We start from the raw sequence: 15,000 nt of genomic DNA, 5'->3' as shown, positions 1-15,000 counted from the left end.
TTAAAAACAACAAAATAAACTAAACAAAACAGAAACAAGTTATAACAAGTATTATTCGAAAGGGTTGGGGTTACCCAGGGAGTGTTGCATTCTAGAACTTTGTAGAAATTTCTTGATGATGTCATATTACACACTGCACCTTTAATGGACAAAACATAATGTTAAAATGCCATAAATGTGCAAAAAAAGTTGTTTTGTTTATAGTTGTTTAATATAAATCTACTGATGCACTTGGACACATCTTATACTATAAAGTATAAAAAAACAAATAAAAATAAGTCATATATGAAGTTTTAAGGCACTAACATTTAAATTCCCATTACCTTCCATTGCCTTCAGGCTGGAGGCTTTGTCCCTTTAAGACACACGTTGGGCATCGGACCAAAATAAAGAAACAAAACTGATTCAGAGATAAAACGTCTTATGTAAGAGCAGAAAGGAACAAATAACATCCAGGTCTACTCACATGTACAGCAGACAGAGAATAGAGGCTTTGTTGTTAAACTTGAGGTCTGCTGCAACTCTCAGTTCTTTTAAATCGAGTCTGAAGACTTTTTTGTTTCCATTTTAACCTGCAATTTTTATTTTATTTGCTTCTTTTATTCGCTTTTAAATGTTTTATAATGTGTTTTATGTATTCTAATCTTGCCCCTGTAAAGCACTTTGAGTGGCCTTGTGTCTGAATTGTGCTATATAAATAAACTTGCCTTGCCTTGCCTTGTAAGAGTCCAAAATGTAACAATGACTTGAAATGTAATTAAAAAAAATTAAAGGAGAAGTAAGTGATATTTTTTTGTTAATATGAGTGTTAACAACATTTTACCAGATTTAGGATGGTTAGAAAAACCCATATGTCTACTGCATCCGGCCAAGATTTTTAGTGTTGAAATCAGCATGCTATTTGGGCTGATTCTGACACACAATCCAGTGTACACCGGAAGTGACGTCACATCAACGGAGCCTCCATATGAAAACAAACGGGGATGCGACGGATATAAACGCAAGAGGCAAGATCAAGGCGCAATGTTATGATGAAATACATAAGTTAAAGGATGTCCCAATTGTAGCATACTGCATCCTAACTAGATTCTTTTTATCCTCAGATGTAGTATGTAGAATAGGAAAAAGAAAGAGTATGAGATTTGAAACGCAGGGTAAGTATAATCTGCAGAAAAGGGGATTAAAGAGATTTAACAAGGTAGGAATGCAGGTGTGTTATTGCGCGCCTCACTAAACCCTCTCACATAACAGTTTAAAGTCCAGTAATCATTTTGCAAAGCAGCCAGACAGGTTAAAGTTATAGTGCGTAGCTTCTGTCTCCCCCATGAGGAATCCTGAGTATTTACAACAACACTGTTGGAGCATCTACATGAGGTAAAGCCTTCGGTGATGGCACATGGATTGTATACCTTCTGCTGTACGTCCAGGTTTTTTCTCAGCAGTAGAATCAACAACTGAAACATTTCTTGGGCTCTTCTTCGTGGGGATTTTTCTGAGCTCCTGCACCAGTGTCAGGGGGGGCGACACCAGTTTGTAAACGCTGCCATACTGAGAAATACAGAGAGAGTTGTGTAGGAGCTGATAGGCTTAATCAACTTTGTGTCAACTCGTTTTGGCGATGGCCTGAATGTAACCAACATTCATTCATATGAAAAAAGTTACGCACTCTAGCTTCAAAATGAGCTACATGTTCACATTCAACCTTAAAGGTGCACTTAGAAACTTTGGTTGTGTCAGAGAAGTGAAACTTTTTCTAAGGTATGTTCTCATAACGGAATAAAAGGATATGAAAAAGTTACGCACGGTAGCTTTAAATGGGCTACATATTAAAGTAAGGGGGACCTGGATCTGCGCCAGGTGGAACTGAAGACATGTCGGTAGCAGGAGGAAGAGGAAGTCGGGCGGACAGGAAGCGGGAAGTGGAGAGGCGACAGAGTTCTGAAGGAGTGGGAGAGAGAGTGGAACGTATAGGGCCGAGAAACACACACACACACACACACACACACACACACACACACACACCTACACACAAACCCACAGGTACATACAAAACTATACACACACACACACACACACACACAGGCCCGGTCAGATGACCTCAATCACACACAGGAACGTGGGGGGCAAACGGCACAGCTGGGAAGAGAGAGAATTTGATACGAAGAAAGAAAAAAATATTTTTAAAACACGAGGTTGAAGAAAGGAGGAGTGTGAGAATAAAGAGATAAAAATAACAATGGAGAGATGCACAGAGAGAGAGAGAGAGAGAGGGTTTTCTCAGACCATTGCAACCACTCAGACTTAGATTCACCTAGACAACGTTTAGTAACATTACACGTCATTTAGCAGACGCTTTTATCCAAAGCAACTTACAACTGGAACATTCATACACCAATAGCAGCAGCTACCACACAGGGTGCTGGCTAACTATCAGGAGCAGTTTAGGGTTCAGTTTCTTGCCCAGGGACACTTGGACATGTGGCGGGGGGACGGGGAATCGAACCACCAACTCTGCAGTTGCGGGTCGACCACCCTACCCACTTCACCACAGCCCCCCGTTTAGAATCAGGACGTAAAGTTTAATTCCTGCTGATGATGGTAATAGCAGCCACTACTAGTTTTACTACTAACACCCTCCTGTCCTGTGCAGGGCATCCAACCAGAGACCTCATGGTTACTGGGAGGAGGAACCAGAGACCTCATGGTTACTGGGAGGAGGAACCAGAGACCTCATGGTTACTGGGAGGAACCAGAGAACTCATGGTTACTGGGAGGAACCAGAGACCTCATGGTTACTGGGAGGAACCAGAGAACTCATGGTTACTGGGAGGAACCAGAGACCTCATGGTTACTGGGAGGAACCAGAGGCCTCATGGTTACTGGGAGGAACCAGAGAACTCATGGTTACTGGGAGGAACCAGAGACCTCATGGTTACTGGGAGGAACCAGAGAACTCATGGTTACTGGGAGGAACCAGAGACCTCATGGTTACTGGGAGGAACCAGAGGCCTCATGGTTACTGGGAGGAACCAGAGGCCTCATGGTTACTGGGAGGAACCAGAGGCCTCATGGTTACTGGGAGGAACCAGAGACCTCACGGTTACTGGGAGGAACCAGAGGCCTCATGGTTACTGGGAGGAGGAACCAGAGAACTCATGGTTACTGGGATGGGGAACCAGAGACCTCATGGTTACTGGGAGGAGGAACCAGAGACCTCATGGTTACTGGGAGGAGGAACCAGAGACCTCATGGTTACTGGGAGGAGGAACCAGAGACCTCATGGTTACTGGGAGGAGGAACCAGAGACCTCACGGTTACTGGTCGGCCCCCTTTTCCTCTAGGACATCCTACCAGCCCAATTTCCTTATTCTGTGATTCTTCAGAATTCGTCAAACACTCCCCTGCTTCCTTCTATGGAGAGTTAAGGCTGTAAACCATTTTATGAGCCTTTAAATTCTGTGTTGTTATCCCGTCTGCCTGTTCGCCACTCTGAGCTGAAGTCTGAAGTCCACCACTGTTCACAAGCAGCAACAGGCTCATGTATGTTAACACTGACAATCCACACACACAACAACATTGTTTGGGGGCTGTCTTCCACTAACAGACCGAATGTGGGGAGGGTCCGGTCTGACTGGAGGCTAGATTGATGACTACATGAACCAATCAGGGGCTGCCTTCCACTAACAGACCGAATGTGTGGAGGGTCCGGTCTGACTGGAGGCTAGATTGATGACTACATGAACCAATCAGGGGCTGCCTTCCACTCACAGACAGAAAGTGTGGGAGGGTCCGGTCTGACTGGAGGCTAGATTGATGACTACATGAACCAATCAGGGGCTGCCTTCCACTCACAGACAGAAAGTGTGGGGAGGGTCCGGTCTGACTGGAGGCTAGATTGATGACTACATGAACCCTACTACAATAATATGTTCAACTGATAAAGCAGATCACAGGAAAATGGGCACCACTTTCGAGAGTTAGTTGATATGACTCATTTTGAAACTGTATCGTTTGCCAATGAAGTGATAAATAGCTTGGATGTAGTATTAACTGACGAAGCCCAATGCCAAACATCCCACGCCCACACACAGTTATTGTCTCTACTATTGTGACATGACAGTTTTTATGGTGTGTGTTGTTTTCTACTTCCTGGAGTGTCATTCGAATTCCCGCATGGAAATTCTGACTAATATTAAAGCCAGTAAGGAACTACTCCTGTATATTATTGCTCCTGATAGATAGATAGATAAATAGATAGATAGATAGATAGATAGATAGATAGATAGATAGATAGATAGATAGATAGATAGATAGATAGATAGATAGATAGATAGATAGATAGATAGATAGATAGATAGATAGATAGATAGATAGATAGATAGATAGATAGATAGATAGATAGATAGATAGATAGATAGATAGATAGATAGATAGATAGATAGATAGATAGATAGATAAAAAGGTATCATTTTTGGCAAACTTATTTGAACTAGTGTGAAACTGCCCTAACTCAATCACAACATAATAGATATAATCCCATTTTTCCAGAGCTGATCCTGAATCAATAGTTTGTGATAGACACTGTATCCAAAATATTGTAGAACTCACAATCCCCCTCTCTACCCTATTCCATCTCTGTCTCTCCAAACTGTCAAATAAATAGCAAACATGCCCAAAAAAATATCTATAAAGAAAAAAATTGCTCAAGGTTCAGGTTACAGCTTTGTCATTCCGATATACAATAGTTATTGTCCCGAAATGTTGTCACCCAGGACAATGCTAGCCGGGGAAATTCCAAAATCTATTCTGGCCCTCTTCATTACTCAATTGAAAAGAGAAATGTCAGCCTGACATGACAACATTTCAGCCATTGTAAAATTTCATCTGTGACTAAGGACAATGTCAGCCATTCATTCTTCTGATTCTGAGTTCTAGTAAGACTTTCCCTGCGTTCCAAATCACATACTTTTTCTTTTTACTACACTACATACTAAAGTACAGAAGAGTCTTAGGGCCACAGGAGAGAAAATGTAGAGAAATGTCAAGAATAAAGATGAATACTCCAAAATGCTATTGGAGTTAGTGGGGCATTTATGTATTTTCAGCATACTACAATTAAATTGAAGTGCATGTATTGGGACATCCTAAATATTTTTCTTTCATACAGGCTTGTATCTTCTTGATGTTTATATTTATGAACGAAATATGCATGGAAATTAATCTACTGGCAATATTTTCTTTGTGGGTCCAGAGTCCTGAAAAATGTGCTAATCGATCACTGAAATAGTCAATTGACAGATTTGTACTTATTTATTAAGTTAAAAATACCAAACATTTGCTGGTTCCAATTCTGTAAGTTTGTCTGTTCTGTGCTACTGTAGAAACACACTAATGAACATTAAAATCCATTTTTATCAAAGTCTCTTCTGCAGAACACCAATAAATTCTTCACACTGCGCCTTTAAAGTTATGCAAGGAGAGGGAGGTGGAGCTACAAGCTGCCAAAAACAAGAGTTGAGAGGGAGACAGCTAGGGAGGACAGGAATCAAGACATAGAGGTGATAACACATGGACATAAATCATTTTGTTAAGTAAAGACAAGTTTAGTCAACACCAGTAGAAGTAGTCCTAGGTGTAGGGATTGTACAGAGCCTGTCAGATTTGGTTCTCATCATAGCTTCATAGGGTGTGTGTGTGTGTGTGTGTGTGTGTGTGTGTGTGTGTGTGTGTGTGTGTGTGTGTGTGTGTGTGCGTGTGTGTGTGTGTGTGTGTGTGTGTGTAGGTTGGCACAGGGCCGGTGTGGCTCTTTTGTGTCCAAACCCAGCCTCCCCAACACTACCCAAACATCACGCCACTTATAGCAGCTAGCAGGGCACACACACACACACACACACACACACACACACACACACACACACACACACACACACACACACACACACACACACACACACACACACACACACACACACACACACACACACACACACACACACACACACACACACACACACACACACACACACACACACACACACACACACAGGAATGCAAGGGGAGTGAGTGGAAGGGTCTGGGAGTGGATTTAGTGCATCGGATTGGACAGAAATAGTGACACAAGTTTGAAGAAGCAGATTTCAAACATTTCTGAAATTAACTTTCTATTTTTTCTGGAGCTTTCAAGAAGTTCTCACAGTTCTCTTCCTTGGTGCATTGACGCTGCATAGTCATTACATTTGGTGGTTGAAGTGACCTCTGAGCCATATTGGTGGTAGGATGGCCAATAGGAAAGGTGGCTGACCAGTAACCATGAGGTCTCTGGTTCTTCCTCCCAGTAACCATGAGGTCTCTGGTTCCTCCTCCCAGTAACCATGAGGTCTCTGGTTCCTCCTCCCAGTAACCATGAGGTCTCTGGTTCTTCCTCCCAGTAACCATGAGGTCTCTGGTTCCTCCTCCCAGTAACCATGAGGTCTCTGGTTCCTCCTCCCAGTAACCATGAGGTCTCTGGTTCCTCCTCCCAGTAACCATGAGGCCTCTGGTTCCTCCCAGTAACCATGAGGTCTTTGGTTAGATCCCCGGCACCGGACAGGAGGGTGTAAGTAGGAAAACTAGTGGTGGCTGCTATGACATCTACGGTGCCCACAATCTCTACCATTGTGCTACCACTGCTCCAGGGGCGCTGTACTATGGCTGACCCTGCGCTCTGACCCCCTCTGGAGTGTGGGAACTTGAGAGGGGAGATGAGAAAAGACGAATTTCAATGTTAAAATGTACTAGTCAAGTAACTTATATCTATCCACTGAAGTTAGTGACTCAATTTAGCCAATTGTACACAAGGCACATTGAAACTTGAGCTTTTTCACATATCAGAAGAATCAAATCAGTTTTATTTGTATAGCCCAAAATCAAAAATAGACATTTGCCTCAGTGGGCTTTACATTCCATACAATATGATACAATATGACACCCTGCCCTTACACCCTTAGCTCGGCTGAGAAAAAACTCCCAGTAAAAAACCCTTTACCGGGATTAAAAAAAGAAGACCATGATATACAGATGGCGGCCTATTCTGGACGTGTAGATTCCTACGTTGCTAGAATCTGATCTGTCGACACACATCACAATGTTCAGCAGACACTCCACTCCCTAACACTTATCTAACACGAGAAGGAGCTCTTCAGATAGTGCACTCTCACTCCTGTTTAGACAGAGACACAGTGTTGAAGTCAATACCACGTTTACAGAAACCAAGTTATTACTAAGACCAAAGTGTAGCGAGGCCAAATCAAGACCCAAAATCATGGAAACTTGGGGGTGCTTGTGGTGTAGTGGTTAGCCCCCCCCTCCCTCCATAGAGTCTCAGTCCTCTTCACAGCAGACCCGGGTTAGAATCCAGCCCGGGTCGTTCTCTGCATGTCATTCCCCTCTCTGACCCATTTCAACTATGTCTCTACAAAACTGTCTAATAAAAGCAAAAATACCCCAAAAAATAATCTTTCATAGAAAAATAAACCACCTAAACCAAGTCAAGACCAGAGTGGATTGAGACCAAATCAAGAGAAAGAACATGTCAACAATAACAATCTACTTAAAACAAAAACACTCCTTGAATTCACCTGAAAGATCCAATTTCCCATAAAAACAGCCCCAAAAAGGATTAGAACAGATAGGTAAGATTCCATTCATTTCATACTATTGACATTATGCTCTATACGAAATGTTTTAAGCTGACCATAAAAACAAATTAAGAATTGGGACGTCCTTAATATTTTTTCTACCATACTAAATAGCAGAAAGTATGGGTTAGATTCCACCACTGACTACATTTAAAGTTTTATTCCTACGTCCTGTAGTTTAGTTTAGTTTATTTTTCATTTGAATTTTTTTTATAGATATTTTTTGGCCATTTTTATGCTTTATTGATAGTGTAGAGCAGTGGTGTCAAACATACGGCCCGCGGGCCGGATCCGGCCCGCGAGATGATTTAATCCGGCCCGCGACTTGTAGAGCACACATGTATGAGCATTTCAAAAAAAAAAGTAAGTCTCTAGCCCATTCCTGTGAGGAGATATGAATTTTTAAAGAAATAACCAAAATGCTCACTCCAGCCGCTAGGGGGCAGCCAAAATTTAAAAAAGCACATTTTAGCAACGTGGGAAATGGTAAATGGCAATCTTGCTTCACCGCTATTAATGTTTCCTCCAGTGCTTTATGGCAAAGTAAAAACCAAAAAAAAAAAATATATATATATTTTTAGTGCTGAACAATTAATGTACTAGCAAGCGCGATGTGTCCGCGGCTCTGCACGCGCGAAACGAGCAGGAGCATGCTAGTGTAGGCCTACAAGATTTATTTCCTAATTTTCCATGCTGCTTTATTTTTATGTTTTAAATTGGGAAAAACGAATTCCAAAACAACCAATAACCTCTGTATTTAAAAATAAATCAAAACAGTAGAAGTTGCACTTTTATTTAATTTAATTTTGTACTGTCTGCATGTTTGCACAAAATGTGTCCCTGTACATATAGTAAACAAAATTGGACAACTGTAACGTCAGTGCCTGTTGTATTTGTGTATTCAAATAAACAGTTGTTTATTTCATTAGTGCGTATATTGGCATCTTTGAGCAAAATACCCCCAAAATTTTTGCTGCGGCGCTCCGCGCCGCACCTCCTATTCCCATGGCCAGCAGCAACCTTTATTAAGACATTTCCTGGGGGGTACAGAGATCCCTTGTGATCCATGATAATGTAGGTTACAAATGTAGGCTGAGTGATAAAGCATATTACTGAAAAACAAAGCTAGAGATTTGGAGTTGACATATGTACGTTATGTTGCCATTATTTTACTGGTCCGGCCCACTTGAGATCAGAGAGGCTGTATGTGGCCCTCGAACCAAAATGAGTTTGACACCCCTGGTGTAGAGACATAGTTGAAATGGGGCAGAGAGGGGAGTGACATGCAGAGAACGACCGCGGGCTGGAATCGAACCCGGGTCTGCAGCTGGCCGAGGCCCATGGGGGGGGACTCCCTACTAACTGAGCTAAGGGCGCCCCCTAGATTAGTTTAGTTAAGTTTGTCTATTTATTTCACATACAATCGCTATAAAAACATGTAGTAGAAAAAAATTAAAAAATACATGTGTGGGCGTGGCAGAAACCTGTGCTGGTTTATGTAGAAACCACACCCATAATACTTTACATATTAGTGTTGTTGCTCATATGCTTACACACTAGCATAAGAGTTTTAGATTCGATCCCCGCCCTGCCACCTGTGTCAAGGTTGTTGTGTCCTTGGGCAAGACACTTCACCCACCTTGCCTCGAGTGAATGTCGATAGTTAGCCTGCTGCTATCGGTGTGTTAATGTGTGTGTGAATGGTAACGTGTAAATGAAAACAGGTCTCCCTTGCAAAAGAGTCTTCGGTCTCAATGGGATTTACCTGTATAAATAAAGGTTTGAAAAAAAAAAAAAAAGAGCAGAATGATACAACTGATACCAGAAATAGCAGTCGCCTATCTGTGTTGAAAGCTCCACTCACTTCTTTCAACGTTCTGATTCCACTGGGGAACAATGTCCAAAGGTCAGTTGATCGGGGCAGCTGCTGGTGCATATACGTTACATGACTGTGGATAGATCGGTCCATTCGAGTGTATTCTCTCTCTCTCCGTTTAACCACTCTCAATATTTCCATAGTCCACAGGGGGCGAAACTGTATGTTCTGGCACAGTTTGTGGCAATAGAAAACTAATTTGAGACCTGATATATTGTTAGCCTAACAGCATAATTGCCTCATTGTCATATTTTAAGGGTTATAGAGTAGGGTAAAGTAGAATAGAGTAGATGTAGAGTAAAAGTAGAGTAGAGTAAATATGATTTAGGCAATTATGCTATGAGGCTAACGATGTGTTAAAATATATATGTGTGTAGCTAATATAAAAGTGTAGCTATTCTTCAATGTACATTTTCATGTCTTCTTAAAAGATTTCAACAGATAATTATTCTGATATTGGATTTTATTTTCAGGTATAGGGCTTACAGGAATTATTATTTGAAATCCTAATCTATAGGAACTGACACTGTTTTTTTTCATCCAAGCTTTGTTAAAGGGACACTGTGTAACATTTTAAGTAATTTATTAGCTAAAATCAATATCCTAATTCATAAATATGTCCTCATTGGTGTAAAATCACCTCTGCCAATACTCTGAATTATCCTCCTGAGCGGAGAATTACAAATATTAATATTACATTTTGTACATTGAGAGGGTAAGTCTTATGGAGGAATCCATGTTTTTGGAATGTCATCAGGTGCATTGTTTAAAATGTAGAATTGTTCTTGTCCTTGAAGGCCACTGTAGCTTCTGTTATTATTCTAAAGGGTTGGGGTTACCCAGGGAGCGTTGCATTCTAGAACTTTGTAGAACTTTCTTGATGATGTCCTATTACACACTGCACCTTTAAAGAAATAATGTTGGTAAATTAAATTGCGAATCTTGCATAGCTGACCATATAGCCTTAACTTCCAAACAATATGGTGAAACTTGAGATCTACAACCAGTCCGACAACTCCCATAGGAAACTTGTTTGTTCATATTCGCTTGTGAATTGTATTGAATTTCAAAACATCATTAGAGAAGAGTTTATTTAAGGATTTAGAACGCTACTGGTCGTCATAACACACTCCAGGATTGGAGCTTTGTGTTAATTCTAGCGCCCCCTTTGGACAAAAGCGGTAGTGTTTTTACTATGCGAGCTGTTGTTCCTGGGTGAGTGTATACCCATGACAAAAGGCATTAAGAAAAACTAGATAAAAATAGCATTCTTTAGCACTGATGGTCTCGTTTGCTGTTACATGTAATTTATGATCATCAGAGGGAAAAATTAGACTGTTTCAGAAATATTCAAAAGTTCCTCATAGCAGCTTTATATCTCCATATAAACAGGGCACGTGCATTTGCCAGTCCACGGTTGTGAATCATAGAACAACTTATCAGAGTGAATTATGACTTCCAGGCAGCGGCAGCGACAAAGTGCTACTGTGTAACACAAACAGACACACAGAGGGAAACACACACAACACATGAGTGAGACACACACACACACACACACACGAGTGAGAGACACACTCACACACACACACACATACACACGCACACGCACAAAATATGAGTGAGACAGACACACACACACACACAGACTATAGTGAACTCTCTCACACACACCCGCGTACACACAGTCCCCCACACTCACACAATCACACACACACACACAGGTCTCCTTCTCCCTAAAATGGCGGATATTTCTTCTCACCAAAGGGCCGGAGGAAATGCATACTTTTTTTTTTTTTTTTTTATCTCTCTCTTAATGTAATTTTCTCTCACTAATTCATCTTGCTTGTGTCCATTATGACACAGTGTCCAGTGCCTCTGTGATCTGTTACAACACCTGCCTCTGTTCATATTAAGGCCTTTGTGTGAGTCTGTTAGATGAAAGCTTGGGAGAATATAACAACAAAGGGCTGGGCTGGGCTGGACAGTTAGGAAGAAGGCTTAAGACGAACCACACGTCTCCTGATTTAAAATGCATTTTTTTTTAAAACAAATTTAAAGGTGCTACGAGGAACTTTTAAATATTTCTGAAACATTCTAATTTTTTCCTCTGATGATCATAAATTACATGTAACAGCAAGTGAGACCCTCAGTGCAAAGAATGCTGTTTTTATGTAGTTTTTCTTAATGCCTTTGTCATGGGTATATACGCTCACCCAGGAACAACATGCTATGTTACAGGTCGTAAAAAAAATGCATTTTCTGCATGTTTTTAAGAACAAAATGTATTATAAATCAGACAGTAAACAACATAAGAACAAATCCTTCTGTAATAACCTCCAGAATAGTGCTGAGAATGATTATGGAAAGTTTAGTTGATGTAAGTGCTTTAGAAGTTGTACTCATTTTTGTTTCAGAGTATTGAGATAATAGCCATTAAGAAGACAGGCAAACAGACAAGTTTCAGTCACACCTAAATGTATAAAAATAGCATTCTTTGCACTGATGGTCTCGTTTGCTGTTACATGCCATTTATGATCATCTGAGAGGAAAAATTAGACTGTTTCAGAAATATTTAAAAGTTCCTCGTAGCTCCTTTAATATAGTTATTATTATTCGGTGTTGGCAGCTTTGATTAACTAGTTGTTATGGCGACACAGCTCGGGACAAGTTGGAACCAGTAAAGACATCATTATGTAACATTAGGGCCAGTGACCTCATACCATGGTGAACAATTAACACACACACACACACACACACACACACACACACGCACACACGCACACACACAGTCAGACACACACACAGAGGCACTTCACACACAGAGGCACTTCACACGCACGCACACACACACACACACACACACACACACACACACACATACACACAAATGCAGTCCACACTCGCAGTCCACACACACACACACACACACACACACACACACACACAGTCAGACGCACACACACACACACACACACACACACACACACACACACACACACACACAGTGACGACACTATGAGGAAGACGTTTGAAGACACACTTCAGATGTGAAGTAATAAACAAATCACTTGAAAGGCCAACATGATAAAGCACCGCGAGTTCCCGCATGCGTCCTACTGCAAAAATTCCCTATTCGCAAATCAGCGTGCAAGTTGCTATAGTTTCCGCACCGAACACTATCTATAAGCAGCAGACAGACACTTCCAAAATACAGTGTTAATACACAGCCTATGCTCTGTAAATGGTTGTGTTGCTATAGTAGCTACAGTGGGCCCACTCCCCCACCCCCTTTGTTAACACTGTACACTTTGTTTACATACCAGTTTACAGAGCTTAGGCTGTGTATTAACACTGGATTTTTTTTTTCACCGCACACACGCACGCACGCACGCACGCACGCACACACACACACACACACACACACACACACACACACACACACACACACACACACACACACACACACACACACACACACACACACACACACACACACACACAGTGATTTTGACAACAAGCGTTCTCCAGAATCACTGACTCCACCTTAAAGTCACCAAGTACGTAGCAACAATTTCTTAGATCAAGGAGAACTCCAAAACAGTGGTACATTTTTTCTTAAATTGTTACAATATATCTGAATCACATCGCTATAATGGTTAGAATAACTTTCATCATCATCGTATTATGTAATGTGGTCTACGTAATCTATGTTGTCAATCTGTCTGTGTGCTTTTCTATTCATAACTTGCCCCTGTATCTTCTCTTAACAATCTATGTGTCTCTTTGTCTGTAAAACTGTCCGATACATCCTCATTTATTGACCTAAAACGCTCTTGTAAGTAACTTTTAAAACAATAAAAAAAAAGTAAAAAAAAAAATATATACATGCAGTTTAAAACCATAGCTATTGTTTCCGTGTACGCGTTCAACTAAACACCCTCAGTTCCCGAAATACAGTGAGCGGGATATCTGATATCTGTTGTGATAAGTCATTTGGTGAATGCCCCATACAGGCACATGACTTCTCTGAAAAGCAGGTGAAAGGGTAGGGACACTTTCTCACTAATGGGATCGCGTTTACAAATGTATTCTTTGCGCTCTGACTTGCTCTAAAAATCAACAATAGACACTTAAATGATTAATATTGTCATAGCTGTTATATTATAGTCTATATTTAAGATGCAATGCAGCTCTTTTTTGGGGATATTTAACTGTCTTTAAAGTTATTTATTCTACAGAAGTAAAGAGGTATTGTTTTGGGCTCAGATGAAATTTGCAGGAACCTCGAATGTCATGTCGAGAAAATACTACCCTCTCTATTGACAATATTATAACTTTCTAAACCCCATATATGCACACAAATATAGACTTTTAATCAGTAAAAGCTAATGCAAGCTCTCTACTGATCAGTTTAGAATGGACATTTAGATACCTCCAAATGGGCTTTTATGTGTATTTTAACTAAATACAATTACTTCTAACGTCAACCACCTGGATATATTTGAGTAGAGCTTAATAAAAAAAATAAAAATGATAATAATAATTTAGCTCAATTCTACATACGTTTTCACAATTATTCGGATCCATTTCATATCCAAAAATATACTTCAGGAAGGGTTTTATTTGCATTTAAAAAATCACTTGTTACTTTATCCACTTGTTTACATGTGTGTATATGTTAACATCGGTGCCTGTATGGTCCATTTTGCAAACTTTTATTAGATGCATTTTTCATATCCAAAAAAATACCCCCAAAATGAAACCACCATACAATATCCCTGGCTCATTGCAGACTAAATCAAATCAGCACACTTACCTTACTTACACACGTCTAATCACAACCTAACTCGGCTACTATTGCATTATCGCATTAAAAACACATTAACGTTGTCTCAAAAAGCTTTCTCAAATGAAACCATATAATAGTGCTGTGTGTGTGTGTGTGTTACTGTGATTTACAACAGTCGCTCTTATCAGCGCACAAAAATCCAGGCCAAGCCAAGTCATGCAGCGCTGCAGCGAGCAACAGGTCTCCCCTCTGTTGCACTGAGTTGCACACGCACACAAAACACACACACACACCCCCACACCCACACACACAGTGCAAATTGTGCACTAAATCAGCCTGACTTTATCTAGTAAACGCATTGATCATAGCGTGAGAGCAATGGCAAATCTTAAAAAAAAATAAAAAAAAATAAAAAAAATGCAGAAAAATATTAAAATAAATCAAAATGTCTTACCTTTTCTTCTCCTTATCGGCCGTCATGTTTTTTTTCGTTGTAAATTCCCTCCGACAAGAAAGAAGTCTTAAAGTTACGTCCAGCAAGAAGCACGTCAAAGCAAAACAAAACAAGTAGCCTACCCTAATAAGTATACAGCTTGTCAACAAACTAACTCAACTAAACTAGGCTATTTGGTACAGTCCATATGAAACACCACCAGGCT

At 40.6% G+C, this 15,000-nt stretch overlaps 1 protein-coding gene across 1 annotated transcript in view; it reads right to left on the bottom strand.

Annotated features, from left to right (window-relative positions):
• epas1b (endothelial PAS domain protein 1b) overlaps positions 1-15,000 on the bottom strand; it is a 67,999-nt gene that overhangs the window by 52,789 nt on the left and 210 nt on the right. The window contains exon 1 of the mRNA XM_080036958.1: positions 14,796-15,000. This exon is cut by the window's right edge and continues 210 nt beyond it. Coding sequence (XP_079893084.1) covers positions 14,796-14,821 — 26 coding nt within the window. The 5' untranslated portion in view covers positions 14,822-15,000. The remainder of the gene's footprint in view (positions 1-14,795) is intronic.

The sequence above is a fragment of the Ammodytes marinus genome (assembly GCF_949987685.1).
Source record: "Ammodytes marinus genome assembly, chromosome: 11".
NCBI classification, from domain to species: domain Eukaryota; kingdom Metazoa; phylum Chordata; class Actinopteri; order Uranoscopiformes; family Ammodytidae; genus Ammodytes; species Ammodytes marinus.
Note: the sequence above shows the minus strand (reverse complement) of the source record. Positions and strands in the feature narration are given on the sequence as shown.